Genomic DNA, 16,661 nt, shown 5'->3' with positions numbered 1-16,661 from the left:
TTGATCAATGAGTAAGTCAGGGCAATGATTGATATACCTATTATTTAGAGCTTCCAAATGTATTTAAGCCTTTTCCCCCTCAATTTTCTTCTAGATTGCTGTATTGAGTAATCCCAAAATCCAAAATAAAAGGATTTTAGTGAACCTATAATAGCATTGGGCTGTTTCTACAAAAATAACAAGATAAAGACTTCCTCTTCCTGATATAACTAACTAAAATGTCACAGGAAAAACACAGATTTCCGTCCCTGTTGGCAAACATTTCATTATTTCCCAATGCAATGCCTCCATCATTATTCATAATATTAGAGATAGTGGATCACATTAACTTGGCCAAATAACCCACTACTGTTATGACCAATATCTGGAGAGTAAACAAAATTAAATTTACTCTCCCAACCTTGTATTAAAACCAGGCCTTGCAACCTGGATCAGGAGTGGCAAACCTATGGCACGCTTGCTAGAGGTGGTATGTGGAGCCTTCTCTGTGGGCGCATGCGCTGTCGCCCCAGCTCTGCTTCACGTCTCTGCTGTGCATGCACATGCACCTCCCGCTGGCCAGCTGGTCTTTGGGTCTCTGCCGCGCATGTGTGGGGTGCCTGTGCAAGTGCAGGGCGCTGTGCACCTGCGCCTTGCAGTTTGGGTGCACGCGCACCAGGGGTGGGTTCCTGCCAGTTCTAACCTCTTCTATAGAAGAGGTTCCACAAATCTACAGTGCCATTTAGAACCGGTTCCAGCTCCCTCCCCCCGCCCATCCGCACATCATCAAGATGAAGAGCGAGAGGAGGAATTCTGGGAGTTGAAGTCCACAAGTCTTAAAGCTGTCAAGTTTGAACACCCCTGGGGTTTTTTTCTAAAGGGTTAGGAGTGCAAGGGTCTTGTAACTTGACAGCTTTAAGACTTGCGAGCTTCAATGCCAGAGTTCCTGAGCCAACATGACTGGAAGAGGAATTCTGGGAGTTGAAGTCCACAAGTCTTAAAGCTGTCAAGTTTGAACACCCCTGGGGGTTTTTTTCTAAAAGGTTAGGGGTGCAAGGGTCTTGTAGCTTGACAGCTTTAAGACTTCCGTGCTTCAAATGCCAGAGTTTCTGAGCCAACATTTTGGTTGCTAAGCAAGAGCATTGTTAAGTGAGTTTCATCACATTTTACAAGTTGGCCACGCCCATCCAGTCACATGACCAGCAAGCCACTCCCACAAAGCAGGCCACACCTACAGAAGAGGTTCTAAAAAATTTTGAAACCTACCACTGACGCGCACATACTTTGACTACTCGGTGCCTAAAAGGTTTGCCATCACTGACCTAGATCATTGAGAGGAAGGAGATGCAGATTTCTGCATATGGAAAGAACAATAAAATGTAGCTAGCATTTTTTAAAATATATTCAGTAGATTACAAGCATTTGGGGAGGTTGTTTGCCTCTCTGGAAATCCAGTGTGGGTTTGTGTATTTTATCTATGTACATACACCTATGATTAATCCATACATTTCTAAATACATGCAAGTATTTCAAAATATTCTGCTGCCTTCTCCCCAAAGGAAACCAACTCTGTACTCAGAAAAAGTGAAGTAGCTTAAACACTCTTGTAAGAGCACAGCGGTCAGGCTGCCCATACAGATTCAGAATAGCCCCTGCTACCTTTTTGTAGATAACTTCCAATTGCAGACAATTGATGTAGCTATGGGTTAAACCTTGGGGTTTTTTGTATGCTCTGAGCCTGGTTGTTTTCCTACAGATGTTTCAATTATGGGCTAAGTCAGGGGTGTCCAAACTTGGCAACTTTAAGACTTGTGGACTTCAACTCCCAGAATTCCCCAGCCAGCCATGCTGGCTGGGGAATTCTGGGAGTTGAAGTCCACAAGTCTTAAAGTTGCCAAGTTTGGACACCCCTGGGCTAAGTAATGTCCGCAGAGAACACCGAAAACACAATAGAGACCTTCCTTTTGCAAGAGTTTGCTTTCTTTCCAGTTCAGGCTGTCAAAGAGAAATCTCATTTCCTGCTGCTACCCATCATAGAAAACACAACCCTGTTGCTTAATTAGAGTGAGATGGAGAAAAAAAATGTATTTTTTAGGCAGGAAATAAGGAACAAACCCAATCCAGAACGCATTTTCAGTTCGTAAAGATAAAAACAGCTGAACAGGCAGAATCAGAGCATGGCATAATTAACACAACAACCCGAGTCCAACAGCTCAGTCAACAATGTTTTCCTTTCCCCTCCCACTGCTGTTGCCCGTTCACCTTTTCCTGCTGTTCCTGCTGCTTGCCAACAGCCCCCCTCCTCAAACGTCAGAGATAATGCTATGCAGCAATGTTATTCATTAATCTTTTTAGCCATGCAACTAGAGGAGAACTTGGCCATGAACGGGAGAGGAGCAACAGAATGTGCCTCTCGGGCTTGCCGGATGTAAATGCAGGTGGCATTTGGGGGAAATTGGTTCCACCATATTACCTCCTCTAATGAAGGTTTCCTCTCCGAATCCAAAAGGGCAGAGGCCTTCCCCACCTCCACAAGCACCGTCTCTCTTACCTCCAAGGATGCAGGGTCAAAGGACTACAAGGGCTGCAGGGGCTGAGAAGGGTCGGGCTCTGGCTACCGGGTGACAAACTGCAAAGGAAGAGAGGCAACCAAAGGAAGGGTGCGTGAATAATGTGAAGAGGTCTCCTAGCAGTGACCCTCCTCAGACAGCGGCAGAGCCCTTTTGGTGTCCCGTCCCCCCCAATTTCTTCTCAAGCTCTAAGCAAGAAGGCCAGCCCCCCAAGGAGGTTGCAACTGAGAAGAGGACAAGGTGGTGTCATCTCCCATTTCTACAATCCACTTCATCCTTCCTTCAAGTTCTAATGATCTTTCTACCACTCTTGAAGACAACATTTTGGATTAGGGAGCACAGGGAAGAAGGCCTGGCAGAACTGCTTTCCTTTCCTGGACTACCTGACATGATTCAGAATCTGTACTAGTCTGGTTAAGACTAGCTCGAAAGCCAGAAAATGATCTGCAGCTAACCATGTTCATCTCCAGTTCTTGGAGACTACCTGGATAAGTCCCTGTAGCTTTCTTGTTTTTCAGAAGGTTTGCTATTGCCTCTTTCATAGGACTGAGAGAAAATGACTTGGCCCAGGGACATCCAGCTGGGTTTGTGCCTAAGGTGGGATTCGAACTTGTGGTCTCCCAATGGTGCTTTTTTTCCCTAAAGCTTGCAAAGGGTAACCCAATTTCCCCACTAGTTGGGAATGCACTAGCATCTTTCAGGGCAGATCTTTATAGCTGAATATAGAGAGTCAGTTTGGTGTAGTGGTTAAGGCATAGGGCCAGAAACTGGGAGATCTCGATTGTCTATGGAGATTTCAAGTCATCCAGGTCATGATTGTCCCAAAGGTGCGTTTTTCAAGAGGCAACTGGACTTTCTAGTTTTTCTTTGAAGACATTTCGCTTCTTATCCAAGAACCTCAGAGCTGAAGAATCTTCTTGGATGAGAAGCAAAAGGTCTTTTAGACAGTCATGGTCTCCCAGTTTCTGGCCGGATGCCTTAACCACCACACCAAACTAGCTCTCTATATGCAGCCATATATTCTTTCCTAATGACCTGCCTTGAAAGATGCTAGTTGGTGCATTCCCAACTAGTAGGGAAATTGGGCCACCCTTTGCCAAGCTTTATAATTTGAACTCTGAACCCTGTTCTCAATTTTATTTATCTAGCCTGAAATGATGCTGTGTTGAATTCTTTCATTCCTCTTATTAAATTCCATCACAAAAAGACTTGAGGCTAAGCATACTCAGCTCTCTTAATCCTACGAAAGTTGGATTCATTAGGTGGGTTTAGCCTCAAGAAGGGGAGACATGAAATGTACGAAATGCTGTCAAGGGAAGATGTTCACAGCTCCTGAAGGCAGGATAAGAATCTATGCCGGAAGCTTTACACTAGATCCAAACAGTAGATCCACACTTGAAATAAGGAGGAATGACAGCTGTTAGGCAGTGAATCAGCTGCCTTCTGGAATTGTGAGGGCTCCATCACTGGAGGTTTTCGAGTGATTTCTAAGGGATGATGTCAGAATTTCTACCCTGGGCAGGATTGGACTAGATCAGTGGTTCCCAACCTTCTTTGGGCCATGCCCAACCTAAGCATCTCTAAAATCCCGATGCCCCGCCTGTGACATATAATTCTTACTATACTCAAAAAGTGAACTCTACTCACACGGAGGAAGCCTAAAAGGCCATTAGCTTGGTTTAAACAAGGTTCATATTGTCCCCATTAAAAATCAAATTGCCTTCCTATGGTGCCTGGATCCCATGTTGGGAACCACTGGACTAGATTATCTCAGAGGTTTCTTTCATCTTGAAGATCCTAAGACCAGAGCTGTGTGATTCTTAAACTATAGAAACCCAAGGATTACCAAAACAGCAAGAAGCCAGTGGTTCTTTGTGATCAAGTAACCTGGGGTAAAATTTGTGTGGGAGGGATTATAACAGGTTTTTTGGGGGGGGAGACAGGGGAAGATAGGCTTCCCAGGTATTGATGAGGCTGCTGGGGGGGAAAAATCCAGATTCCTGATACATAGCTACTCTTGCTGTTTAAATTAGGAAATCCTCCCAATCTTGCAAGGTTAAAATATTTCCCACCCCATTCTTCCTCCGTTTCCTCTTTCAGCTCCTCCACCCGGCAGGCCCTCCAAAAGGTAGAGGAGCAAGTGGAAATCCAACAGGTGAGGCTCTCCTCTCTGCCTTCCCCAGGATGGAGGTCCCAGGGGAGAGGAATCTGGCAGGTCTACCTCCACCTGCTTCGTTTCTACTCTCAACCAGTCGCTGTTAAAAAAACTATGTACTATTGGGGGGAGGGGGAGGGGGAGGCAAAGAAACAGGGTGGGTGAACAAGGATGCTGGAAAGAACTGCGAGGCTGACGGACCCTCCGTTTGCTGGCGAGGCGATGGAGAAGGAAGGTGAAGCTCTTCTCCGGCTTCTTTTTAGGAACAACCCGCCCCCTGCCTCCCAGCCTGGTTCCCTGGCAACCGAAACATGCGTCATTGGAGACCCCTGGATCGAAGGAGGGAGCGCGCGGGGAAGAAAGGGGGAAGCGCCCACCCTCCTTCGCGCCCCCTCCGCCCCGGCGCAGCTTTGTCTCCCTTCACCTGTCCCGGGTGCTTCGATCCCTCCGATCCCCTCCCCCAAAACCCTTCATCTCAGGTTTCCCCCCCCCTCCCTCCCTCCCGCTCTCCCCTCTCCGCCACCGGCCAGGGACCCCCCCCCCACCTCCCTCCTCACTTACTCCACTAAGGTCAGCGAGGGAATCTTCAGCTTGGCTCGGCGCGCCTGCATGGTTGTTGCCGCCGCCGCCCCGACGGTGTGCGCGCCTCTTTCGCCTCCCTGCCCGCCAACCCGCTCGGGCAGCGAGTGAGCGGCAACAACCAGCCGCAAGAAAGGAGGCGAGGCTGCTCGCCGGCTTCCCCCGCTGCCCGCCCACCTGCCACTCCTCCCCCGCGGCCCTCGGAGGGGAAGGGGGGACGGAGGAAGAGCCCTCCGTGCGCGCGCGTAGCTATTCCTCACCTCTTCCCCCCTCAGTCCCCCCCCCGGCTTTAAAAAGGGGATGAAACAGACTCTTGGGGAGGGGAGGGGAAAGCTTAGCAGCATATGTACAGTTCTTGCCCTGGTATGGTTTTTTTTCCCCTCCCCGATCCCAAATTTCCACAACTGGTGGTCATTTCTAGCTGACCAGAAATGCTGACCCTTTTTGGAAGAATGGTTTAAAAAAAGAAGTGAGGCACCCACTGTTTAAAATGCTTTTTCCAGGGTTCGGTGCCATACAGCTATAGTCCTTGGCTTACGACCTGCAACTGAGGCCCACGTTTTGGTTGTTACGAGAGTTTTGCCTCATTTTACGACCTTTCTGGACACCGTTGTTAAGGGAACCGCTGCAGGGGCTAAGTCAGCAAAGCGGTTGTTTGAAGTGAATCTTTGCTTGTCAGAAGGTCGCAAAAGGGGGATCCGCGTGGCCCTGAGACACTCCAACCGTCGGAAACGTGAGTCGGTTGCTGAGCATCTGAATTTTTGATTATGTGACCATGGGGATGCCGTAATAGTCCTAAGTGTGAAAAATGGTCATAAGTTACTTTTTTCAGTGTTGTTGTAACTTTGAACAGTCACTAAATGAACTGTTGTAAGTTGAGGACTACCTGTAGCAGGGAAGAGACTGAAGGTCTCCTAGAGTGCTAATCTCAACTGCCTTGAACCCTTTTTAGGTAGAAAATCACAGCAGAGCTCAAATAAACGATGATGTTAACCAGCAGTAGGGCTTAATGCCATTTAATCAAATCAGGCCAATCTTTATTATGATCATAGACCAGGCATGTCATGCCATTTCGAAAGGCCAATAAATATAATTTTTTAAAAGCACTTCCTGCATATGTACAAAAAGCTGTTCTGTTTCAAACAGGCATTTTCTGATCCTTAGGGTGGTTTCCAGAAGGTCATAGGTCGATTGGTTTACTGAAGTCACTACAAAAGGAAATAAAGAGATATGCACAGAGATACTTCATAGGCCATGGCTTCTTCTTCTGCAGATTATGGATGAATAGGTTGTCCTCGACTTAACAACCACAGTTGGGGAGCAATGTTCCCTCTAATTTTTTTTCGATGTGAGCAGAAAAGTATAGTGTTTGAGCGGCACATTTTCATGCCTGAGCACCCGAATTTTTTTCACAGATGTCACCTAAGACAACAACGAAATCAGTATGATTTGAAACTCAAAGTTATGTTTCTTCAAGGTACCCGCTTAATTCAAAGTGTTATATAATATCAGTATCACTTAACAACGCTCCTGCTTAGCAACCAAAATGTTGGCTCAGAAACTCTGGCATTTGAAGCACGCAACTCTTAAAGCTGTCAAGTTACAAGACCCTTGCACCCCTAACCCTTTAGGGAAAAAAACCCCCAGGGGTCTTCAAACCTGACAGCTTTAAGATTTGTGGACTTCAACTCCCAGAATTTCTCCTCCAGTCCTGTTGGCTCAGGAACTCTGGCATTTGAAGCATGGAAGTCTTAAAGCTGTCAAGTTACAAGACCCTTCCACCCCTAGAAAAAAAATGTAGAGCTCTTCAAACCTGACAGCTTTAACACTTGTGGACTTCAACTCCCAGAATTCCTCCTCCAGTCATGTTGCAGCGACGTCATCTGCGTGGATCTGCTCCATCTCTGCTTTCTTCATTGTGGGCAGGGCTGCTGCTGAAGTTGCCGACGAGTTGCCAGCAGAATAACTGCTGCTACCTCCTCCTCCTCCAACAGCACCACCAGATTTGCTCCTGAGCTCAGCGCTGGGTAACCCGTGCCCGCTCCTCCTCCTCCGTGCTTTTGAAGAACCATGAGGCTTTTTTTCCCCCTGCTCCCTCCCCGCCTTCCTACTGTCTCCCGCAGCCTCATGGCTCTTCTAAAGCACGGCGGAGGAGGAGGAGGGGGCAGGCAGGGGTAACCCAGCGCTGAGCTCAGGTGCTCCGAGCAGAGGGGAGGCGCCGCTGCCACGCGCGGAGATGCCGGCTGGAGCTTTGCCGGCTTCATCTCAGCCGCAGCGCCGGGCGGCAAATCCAGCAGTGCTGCCTGTTAGAGGAGGAGGAGGAGGTGGTGGCAGCAGTTCTTCCGGTGGCGGTGGGGGCTTTGGGGCTTCACAACTAGCCTCAGTCGCCCCGTGCTCCTCAAAGCAAGTCTGGGGAAGTCCTTTGCAGGCGGCCCGTTCTAGCTGCCTGCAAAGGACCTCCCCAGCTTCCAAAGCCTGTGGCAATAGAAATCACTGCGCGGCAGTTGAAAACTGCTGCGCGGTGTTTTCTTGCCACCTGCGCGCTAGCGCAGCCGCGCACCTTAGAGGGAACGTAGTTGGGGAGTAGAATTTCAGTTGCTAAGCAAGGCGGTTGTTAAGCGAGTTGTACCTCATTTTACAATGTTTTGTGCCTGTGTTAAGCAATCACTGCAGTTGTTAAGTGAATCATACAGTCATTAAACGAATCCAACTTTCTCCATTGACTGCTTGCTGGAACCTGACTGGGAAGGTCCCAAGTGGTGATCACATGACCTTAGGACACTGCAACCATCATAGATTCATGCCGGTTGCCAAGAGTCCAAATTTTGATCATGCAACCATGTGGATGCTACGACGATTGTAAGTGCAAGGACCAGTCATGTCACTTTTTTCAGTGCCATTGCACTTTGAACGGTCGTAAGTCGAGGACCACCTCTACCTACAAGCTCAAAATTGATGTTGAAGAAAGCACTCTGTACATGGGTACAGGAGCTCTTCTCTTGGATATGCGTCATAGCAAGTTGCCCAGGAAAACATATTTCCATTCCTAAGACTGAGATGTTTCATTGTTCTGAATTATTTGAGATCAAACTATCCTCCACATCTCCCACCCACAGATGTATGTCAAAAGCCAGTTTACAAAGAAAACAGCAATTCTACATAATAAAAGAACAGGGAAGGAGAGCCAAGATTGTGATTGAATAAGAATGCAATGCTCAGCACGATTGGTATCCAGTCCAATAATTTTCAGAGTAGGAAATATAGGCTAAAGATACAGAAGGATCTTGACAAACTTGAACATTGGGCACTATCTAATAAAATGAAATTCAATGGTGAAAAGAGTAAGGTTCTACATTTAGGCAAGAAAAACAAAATGCACAGGTACAGTATAGATCAGCAATGGCGAATCTTTTTTGGCTCGCGTGCCATAAGTGGGGGAAGCGCAGGGGGGTTATGTTTGGGCATGCTGCACCTATAATGCAACCCGTGACCCCCCCAGTGCGCATGCACGTATGAGAGGCGCTCCCCCCATTTTTGCATGCTTTTTTAGCCCTCCCCAGTCTCCAGAGGCCTTATAGGAGCCTGGGGAGGGTGAAAACAGCCTCCCCCGCCCCCCCGGAGACCCTCCAGAGGCTTCAGGACCTTCAGGAGGCTTCCCTGAAGCCTCCGGAGGGCTTAAACCGACCCTATGAGCAAACCAGAAGTCCGTTCCCGAACTTCTGGTTTGCCCATAGGGCCGGTTTTTTGTGCTCCGGAGGCTTCAGGCAAGCTCCTGAATCCTCCAGAGGGCCTCCCGGGGGGGGGGGAAAGGCTCTTTTCACCCTCCCCAGGCTCCTATAAAGCCTCTGGAGCCTGGGGAGGGTGAAAAATGGCTTTAAAAAAGGCTGAACTCAGCTGGCCAGCACGCACATGCGCACTGGCCAGCTGACAGGGCAGCGCCTCGCGTGCCCTGACAAATGGCTCCGTGTGCCACCTGTGGCACATGTGCCAAAGGTTCGCCATCCCGGGTATAGGTGGTACCTTGCTCAATAGTAGTAACTGTGAAAGGGATCTTGGAGTCCTAGTGGACAACCATTTAAATAGGAGCCAGCAGTGTGCAGCAGCTGCCAAAAAACCCAACACAGTTCTAGGCTGCATCAACATAGGGATAGAATCAAGATCACCTGAAGTGTTAATACCACTTTAAAATGCCTTGGTAAGGCCACACTTGGAATACTGCATTCAAGTTTTGGTCGCCACGATGTAGAAAAGATGTGGAGACTCTAGAAAGAGTGCAGAGAAGAGCAACAAAGATGATTAGGGGACTGGAGACTAAAACATATGAAGAACGGTTGCAGGAACTGGGTATGTCTAGTTTAATGAAAAGGAGGACTAGGGGAGACATGATAGCAATGTTCCAATATCTCAGGGGTTGCCACAAAGAAGAGGGAGGCAAATTAATCTCCAAGCCACCTGAGAGTAGAACAAGAAGCAATGGGTGGAAACTAATCAAGGAGAGAAGCAACTTAGAACTGAGGAGAAATTTCCTGACAGTGAGAATAATTAATCAGTGGAACAGCTTGCCTCCAGAAGTTGTGAATGCCCCAACACTGGAAGTCTTTAAGAATATATTGGATAGCCATCTGTCTGAAACGGTATACGGTTTCCTGCCTAGGCAGGGGGTTGGACTAGAAGACCTCCAAGGTCCCTTCCAACTCTGCTATTGCATTGTATAAATACATCTGAACATTGGATGACAATTCTTCATACATTATTTACCAAACCCCAAAACATTCTAACAAAAGACAGAGGGACAATAGGAGAGTGTTAAATGCACCGTGAAACCAATCCATTGTTGCTGTCATCTTTCTGTGGATGTGACCAATTCCACCTCTCCTCCCCTGCTTAGATTTACAGGAATACTAAAAGTAAATTGGACAGCTACAGAAGCAACTGCTCCACAAAGCAATTAATCAGTATAATCTGCCACAAAGTGTGGCACAAACCAATCATTAAACAAAAGGATAACTTCTAATAATACTAATATTCAAAGGTATTTCAGGACAACTTCTATCAGTGATGAAGACAACACGACAGCAAAATGTTCTTGGAGGCCATCCGTGTCTAGTACCAGAGCGTGAGACTGTTTTTTTCCTGGCTCAAATTATTTGATCTGCCAATGCCAGAAATGGAACACTTTTTTTTTGTGGCCCAAGAAAGCAGAACTTCTCTATTCTTATAATGCGTGGGTGAGATGGGCAGCAAACAAATTTAATAATAAATAAGATAAATAATTAAGATGCAGCTGGCAGAAAAACAAAGGCAGGTAGTTTTTGGTTAACTATGGTAATTGGGTTCATATTTTCCATCGCTAAGCAACAGAGTTGTAAAGTGATGTCATGTGATCATGCTGCTTAGTGACAGCACTTCCGGTGCTTCCTGTGGCCGTCATTAACAGAATACTGCACCATAGTTAAGCACAACATCACACAATCACACTTTGGGATCTCTTGCCAGTTTTGATTCTGCTTGTCAGAAGCCAGCAGTGAAAGTTGCAAATGTCGGTCACATGACAGTGGGATGCTTCAATGTCATAATTATGAGCCAGTCACCAAGTGCCCAGATTGTGTTCATGAGACCTTGGAGATGCTTTGACGGCTGGAAAAGGGTGTTGGTACTTACCTGATACGCCTCTTCTCATAGTGGGGGAGGAGTATCCAGGATAGGATGGGTTGACCTTGTCCTCTCATTGACTGGGCTGAGTCAGATAAGCTCATTTGGGCCACGCCCTGGTCACCAGGTACCACCCAGTTATTGGCGAAGAACCTTATCCGACTCGCTGTGTCATCCACTCCAGACTTTATCTTAGTTTCAACCTTTATTTATTTCTTCAACAGAACAGCTCAACCATCAAACATAACGCTCATGTTACTTAACCATATCAGGGAGGGGCTGGATACTCCTCCCCCACTATGAGAAGAGGCGTATCAGGTAAGTACCAACGCCCTTTCTCCATAGTGAGGGGAGGAGTATCCAGGATGGGACGTACCAAAGCTTACATGCCCCTAGGAGGGTTACCCATGTTAAGAGCTCACACAAACTTTATGCCTGGTGAGGAGTCACCTCCGCCCTGTGCACAGCTTGCAACACCCTACGCCCGAATGAAGCCTCTGCAGAGGCAAAGGAGTCCAGTTTGTAGTTTCTCACGAATGGTGAGGTGGAAGACCACGTAGCTGCCCTACAGATCTCAGTCAATGAAGCCTGGGTGGCCCAGGCCGTTGAGGTGGCCGCGCTTCGTGTGGAATGCGCTGTAATAGAGCTCAGTGTTTGCAGACCCCATGCTTGGTAGGTGGTAACAATACAGGTTCGTAACCACCTACCTATGGTGGTGGATGTCACCTTGTTCCCCAGGGATCCTGGCTGGAAAGAGACACACAGGGCTTCAGACTTCCTGTTCGGCCAGGTTCTTCTGAGGTAAATCCTCAGAGCCCTCCTTACGTCTAGGGTGTGCCACTTCCTCTCTAACGGGTGAGAGGAGTCTGGGCAGAAATTGGGCAATATCAATTCCTGCGAGCGATGGAAGCAGGGCACCCCTTAGGGATGAAAGAGGGGTCCAACCTTAGTACCACCCTGTCCTGGTGGAACACTCAGAGATCCTCCTTGGCCGACAGTGCCTGTAGTTCGGATATCCGCCTGGCTGAGGTGATGGCCACCAGAAAGGCCACTTTAAGAGTCAAAAACTTAAGAGACACAGTTCACAAGGGTTCGAAAGGAGGGCCTGTCAGAGCGTACAACACCTTATGCAAGTCCCAGGAGGGGTACCTGTGTACCGTGGGTGGCTTAAGATTGGATGCCCCCTTGAGGAATCGCCTGACTATGTAGTGGTGAGTCAAGGTCTGAGACCTACCGCACAGAAGTACCGATGAGATGGCCGAGATCTGTCTCCTAATCGTGTTGGGAGCTAACCCTCTATCCTGGTCCGCCTGAAGGAGGTCCAGAACCTGCGGGATTGTGGCTTGAACTGGATTGTGTCCCCTGGAGCTGCACCATGTTGAAAAGGCATGCCATGTAGCGCAGTAAATGCGCTCCGTGGAAGGTCTGCAAGCCGCCTGAATAGTCTGTATCACCCTGGGGGAGAAGTGGCCTTCCCTCAGATGCTCCGCTCAAGCGCCAAGCGGTCAACTGAAGCCCTGAAGGTCCGTGTGCTCCAGCGATCCCTGGCTGAGGGAGATCCTCTCCTGGGGGATCCTCCAGGGCCTGTCCACCGAGAGAGATTGAAGATTGGCAAACCAAGGCCTCCGGGGCCAGTGTGGGGCAATCACCACCACCTCCGCCCCCTTCTGCAGGATTTTCTGTATAACCTTGGGAATCAGGGGTAATGGTGGATAGGCATAGAGGAGCCCCCGGGACCATGGGCATCAGAGAGCGTCCACCCCCTCCGCCCCCCGTGTCTGATACCTGGAATAAAACCTCGGGAGCTGGGCGTTGAGAGGGGTGGCGAATAGGTCGACCTCCAGGCGTCCGAAGTGCCTTGCCACTTCCTTGAATATTGCCAGCTGCAGCCTCCACTCTGAATTGTCCACCTCGGTCGGGCTGAGCCAGTCGGCTCTGATGTTGTCCACCCCCGCTATATGTTCTGCAGTCAATGACAGAAGGTTCCTTTCGGCCCACTGCCCCAGTCGTTTGACCTCCTTCATGAGGGCCTTCGATCTGGTCGCCCCCTGTCTGTTTATATGAGCCTTGGTGGTGATATTGTCTGTGAGGACTAAGATATGGCTGCCCCTGACAAAGTGACAAAATTGAAGGCGGGCCTGGCGGACCGCTCTGAGCTCCAACCAGTTTATGTTGTGAGTCAGTTCTGCCTGGTTCCATTGTCCTTGTGCCATCTGAGCCCGCAGATGGGCGCACCATCTGAACAGACTTGCGTCCGTTGTTACCCTCACCCTGTCTGGCATTCTGAAGATCCCACCCTTGAAGATTGCCGGGGACGTCCACCGAGTCAGTGAGTGGGATACTTCTGTAGGCAGAAGAACCTTGGTCTGGGAGCAGCTCATGCGCCTTCGCTGGAAAGGCAAAAGGAACCATTGGAGGTCTCTGGTGTGGAACCGAGCCCAAGGGACAATGCCAATGGCAGACACCATGGTGCCAAGCAGCTTGGACAGTGTGGCTAAGGATACCCTATGCCCCCTGGCTACCTGAGCGGCTAGCTGCCTAAGAGAGAGCTGTCTTTCTGATGACAGAGAAACCGTGCCTGTCTCTGTCTCTATCAGGGCTCCTAGGTGGACCAGACTAGTGGAGGGGTGAAGGTGGCTTTTGACCAGGTTTACTGAAAACCTGTGGTCTCTCAGGACTGCCATAGTAGTGTCTAGGACAACTGCAACAGCAGGTCATCTAAATAACATTGAATTTGAACAGGAACCTGCCTCAGGTGAGCTGCCAATGCCGCCATTACCTTCGTGAAAACTCAAGGGGCGGATGACAACCCAAAAGGCAGGGCTCGATATTAGAAGTGGTGCCCTAGGTAGCAGAACCTGAGATATTTACGGTGTTCCGGGGCTATGGGTATATGCAGGTAGGCCTCTGTGAGGTCTATGGAGGTGAGAAAATCTCCCTGCCTAATCCCTTCCAGGATGGAATGCAGTGAATGTATCTTAAACCTCCGATAGCGGATGAAACGGTTCAGGCGTTTCAAGTCAAGAATCGCTCTCCAGCCGCCCGAGGCCTTAGGAATTGCAAAGAGAATAGAGTAATACCTATTACTCTAGAGGCACTGGCTGGATGGCCCTGATGTCCTAACAGATGTTGGATGGCCTTCTGCATCAACAACCTCCGGGTCGGGTTGCTTGAGACAGGGTAGCTCCGAAAGGAACTCGGGGGGATGGAGAGGAACTCGAGTGAGAGACCATACCGAATGGTGTTCTGGACCCACTTGTTGGAGGAGGTTAAGTTGCAGCGGTCGGCAAAGTACGTCAAGCACCCCAATGGGAGGTGAGCTAGGTCTAGTATTTGCAGAAGGAGCGCCCGTCGCCGCCTCCTCCGTCCCCTCGAAAGGGCCTCTTCTGCTGCCTGCCCCTCTGCTGTCTATCTGGGTATCTCTGCCTGGATGAAAAACCTCCCTGGTACTGCCTGGGGCCCGAGTACCCAAACTCCGACCCCCGGAAGGAATCCTGACCCCGGAAGAAGGACCCAAAATCCTTCCCTGGGAGTTGGGGCATCTAGGGTATGGCACCGCCCTGAAATTGGACTTCTTGTGAACGGTGGGGAGCACCTTCCGTTTGTCCTTGTTCTCTACCAGGAATGGGTCGAGGGCTGCTCCAAAGAGGGTTTCTCCCGTGAAGGGGGATGATGCCAGGCGCCATTTGTGGCGTACCTCCGCTTGCCACTGCTTCAGCCAAAGCAGCCTGCGAGATGAGGCAATCGCCCTGGAGGTAAACCTGGATGCAGTTAAGGTAGCATCTGAAGAGAATTGGGTGGCGGCCACCAACTTGTTGATGTCTTGGTGGGCCCTGCCATCCGAAATGGGGATTCGCTGCTGCAGGTCTTGCAGCCACAGCAGAGAAGACCGGTTGAAGAAGGAGGCGGTGGTGGCTGCTCTCACTGCCCATGCTGCTGTTTGATGCGTCCTCTGTAAGGTGAGGTCAGTTTTTTTGTCTTCCACCTTCAGGGCATCCTCTGGTTCCCCTGGCATGTTAATAGGCGTATGCAGGGCCGTGACAGGCGCGTTGATGATGGGTTGCGAAAGCACCTGGGCCATGTCCCTGTCCACGTTGAAGAAGGTCTTGTCCATGGAAGTGGGCATGTGGCCTGCCGTGGGAGAGGCCCATTGCCGCTTGATCATGTCTAGGAAAGACTTGGGTGTGGGCACCGTGTCTGCCTCGATGGCCTGCTCCTCGAAAATGTTTTCCGCTGAAAACCCCTGGGGTTGTACCGGGCCTTCTGTTGGCCTGTTGCCAAGCTTGGCAGATGTCTTGGCCTTGAACAGAAGGGATTTGTACAAAGAGGGCTGGAACAATCCGGAGAAGGTAGGTTTGGGAGGAGGCATGCCTTTGTCCTGAGAGAGTCTATCCTCTCTGATTTCGCCCTCTTTGGAATCCGAATCGCTGTCCCCCTGGGAGGAGGCAGGTGATTCTGGAAATTCTCCCTCCTGAGCCTCTAGCCCTTCCGAGACCCTAGGCATGGGGGCTGCCTGGGGCTGCATCTGTGGCTGCGGAAAGGCTGCTGCCATGCACTGCTGGAAGGCCCGCATCATCATATCCTGGAAGTTGGGCATCCCTGATGTGGGTGGTATTCCAGCCGGTGCCAGCAGGTATGAACGGGAAGGGCTGTGGCGAGGGTCCCGCTGCTGTGGGGCGTGGGGGTGACTGCCATCCTTGTGCAGCCCCCCAGATGCCCAAAGTATCAAAGGGAATCCTCACCTATGGGGGGAGGTTCCCCATCTGCAGTCCTGCCAAGAGAAAGAATCCCTGGAAATCCTTCCCCAGGGTTCCTGGCCAGGGGTAGACGTCTTGCTGCTGGCCTTGTGGCAAATGCGCTCCAAGGCTCGGTGCCTCTGCCTTTCGTATTTGGAGCCAGGCTTTGGGGGCTTGGAGCTGCAGCCTGCCTCTTTGGCCCCCTTGGAAGAGACGTGCTTTCTCTTTGCCTTTGCCTTGCCTCTTCCTCCTCCCTTTAGCAGCCTCTGTAGCAGTCTCTGACCTGGTTAGCTGCTCCTCTGCTCCTCCGGTGGGGCTGCTGGCTGCTGGGCTGGAGTCTTGAGTCTTGCCGGTATCCTCTGTGCTGCTGGGCGCCACCATCTTGGATCATGTGGCTCCAAAATGGCCATCGGCTCCAAATTCAAAAAGTTCATCTCCCTGGGAACACGTGGAAGCGGCTTGTGCCTTTGGGGCTGCTGTGTGGCTCCCGCTGGAGAGCTCTCTCTCTCTCTCTCTCTCTCTTCCTCCGCTCTCTTCCGAGCTTTGCGAGCTCCTGCGGGCCGCTATTTCTCTCTGGCACTCGCAGGCAGGCACAGTTCGCTGCTCGACCCCCTGGTGGGGGCGGAACACTCCGGCGCCGGCTGACCCTCTCTGACATGACTGCCTTCCCGGGCCTTCCAGGGGAGCGTCCCCTCGCCCGCAGTCTTGATTAGTGACCTAAGTCTCTCTTTATGACCTGGGCTGCGCGTTGCCCTGAAGGGCTTGCTGTGCATGCTCTCTCTCTCTCTTCCGGCCAGGGAATCAGCCAAAAGCCAGTTACTCACTCAGGCAGGGAGGCAGCGAATGCAATCAAGTTAACAATGAGTTCAATCCTTTTTAAAAAAAATTCCAGGAGTTTGGGATGATCACAGCTGCCCGTTGAGGGGCTGAGTCGATAACTGGGTGGTACCTGGTGACCAGGGCGTGGCCCAAAGAGCTTATCTGGCTCAG

General features: G+C 50.2%; 1 protein-coding gene across 2 annotated transcripts in view; it reads right to left on the bottom strand.

Moving 5' to 3' along the window:
• The window catches only part of MAST3 (microtubule associated serine/threonine kinase 3), a 103,630-nt gene that overhangs the window by 74,161 nt on the left and 12,808 nt on the right, over positions 1 to 16,661 (bottom strand). The window contains exons 1-2 of one of the 2 annotated variants that reach the window (XM_081935139.1): positions 5,266 to 5,376; positions 2,531 to 2,608 (exon numbers count right to left, since the gene is read on the bottom strand). The exons of the other annotated variant lie outside the window; for it this stretch is intronic. Coding sequence (XP_081791265.1) covers positions 2,531 to 2,608; positions 5,266 to 5,315 — 128 coding nt within the window. The 5' untranslated portion in view covers positions 5,316 to 5,376. Of the gene's footprint in view, positions 1 to 2,530; positions 2,609 to 5,265; positions 5,377 to 16,661 lie in introns of those variants that run through there. 2 annotated transcript variants of the gene reach the window in all.

The sequence above is a fragment of the Natrix helvetica genome, assembly GCF_964273705.1.
Source record: "Natrix helvetica genome assembly, chromosome: 1".
NCBI classification, from domain to species: domain Eukaryota; kingdom Metazoa; phylum Chordata; class Lepidosauria; order Squamata; family Natricidae; genus Natrix; species Natrix helvetica.
The sequence above is the reverse complement of the archived record's forward strand: the minus strand, read 5'-3'. Positions and strand labels throughout refer to the sequence as shown.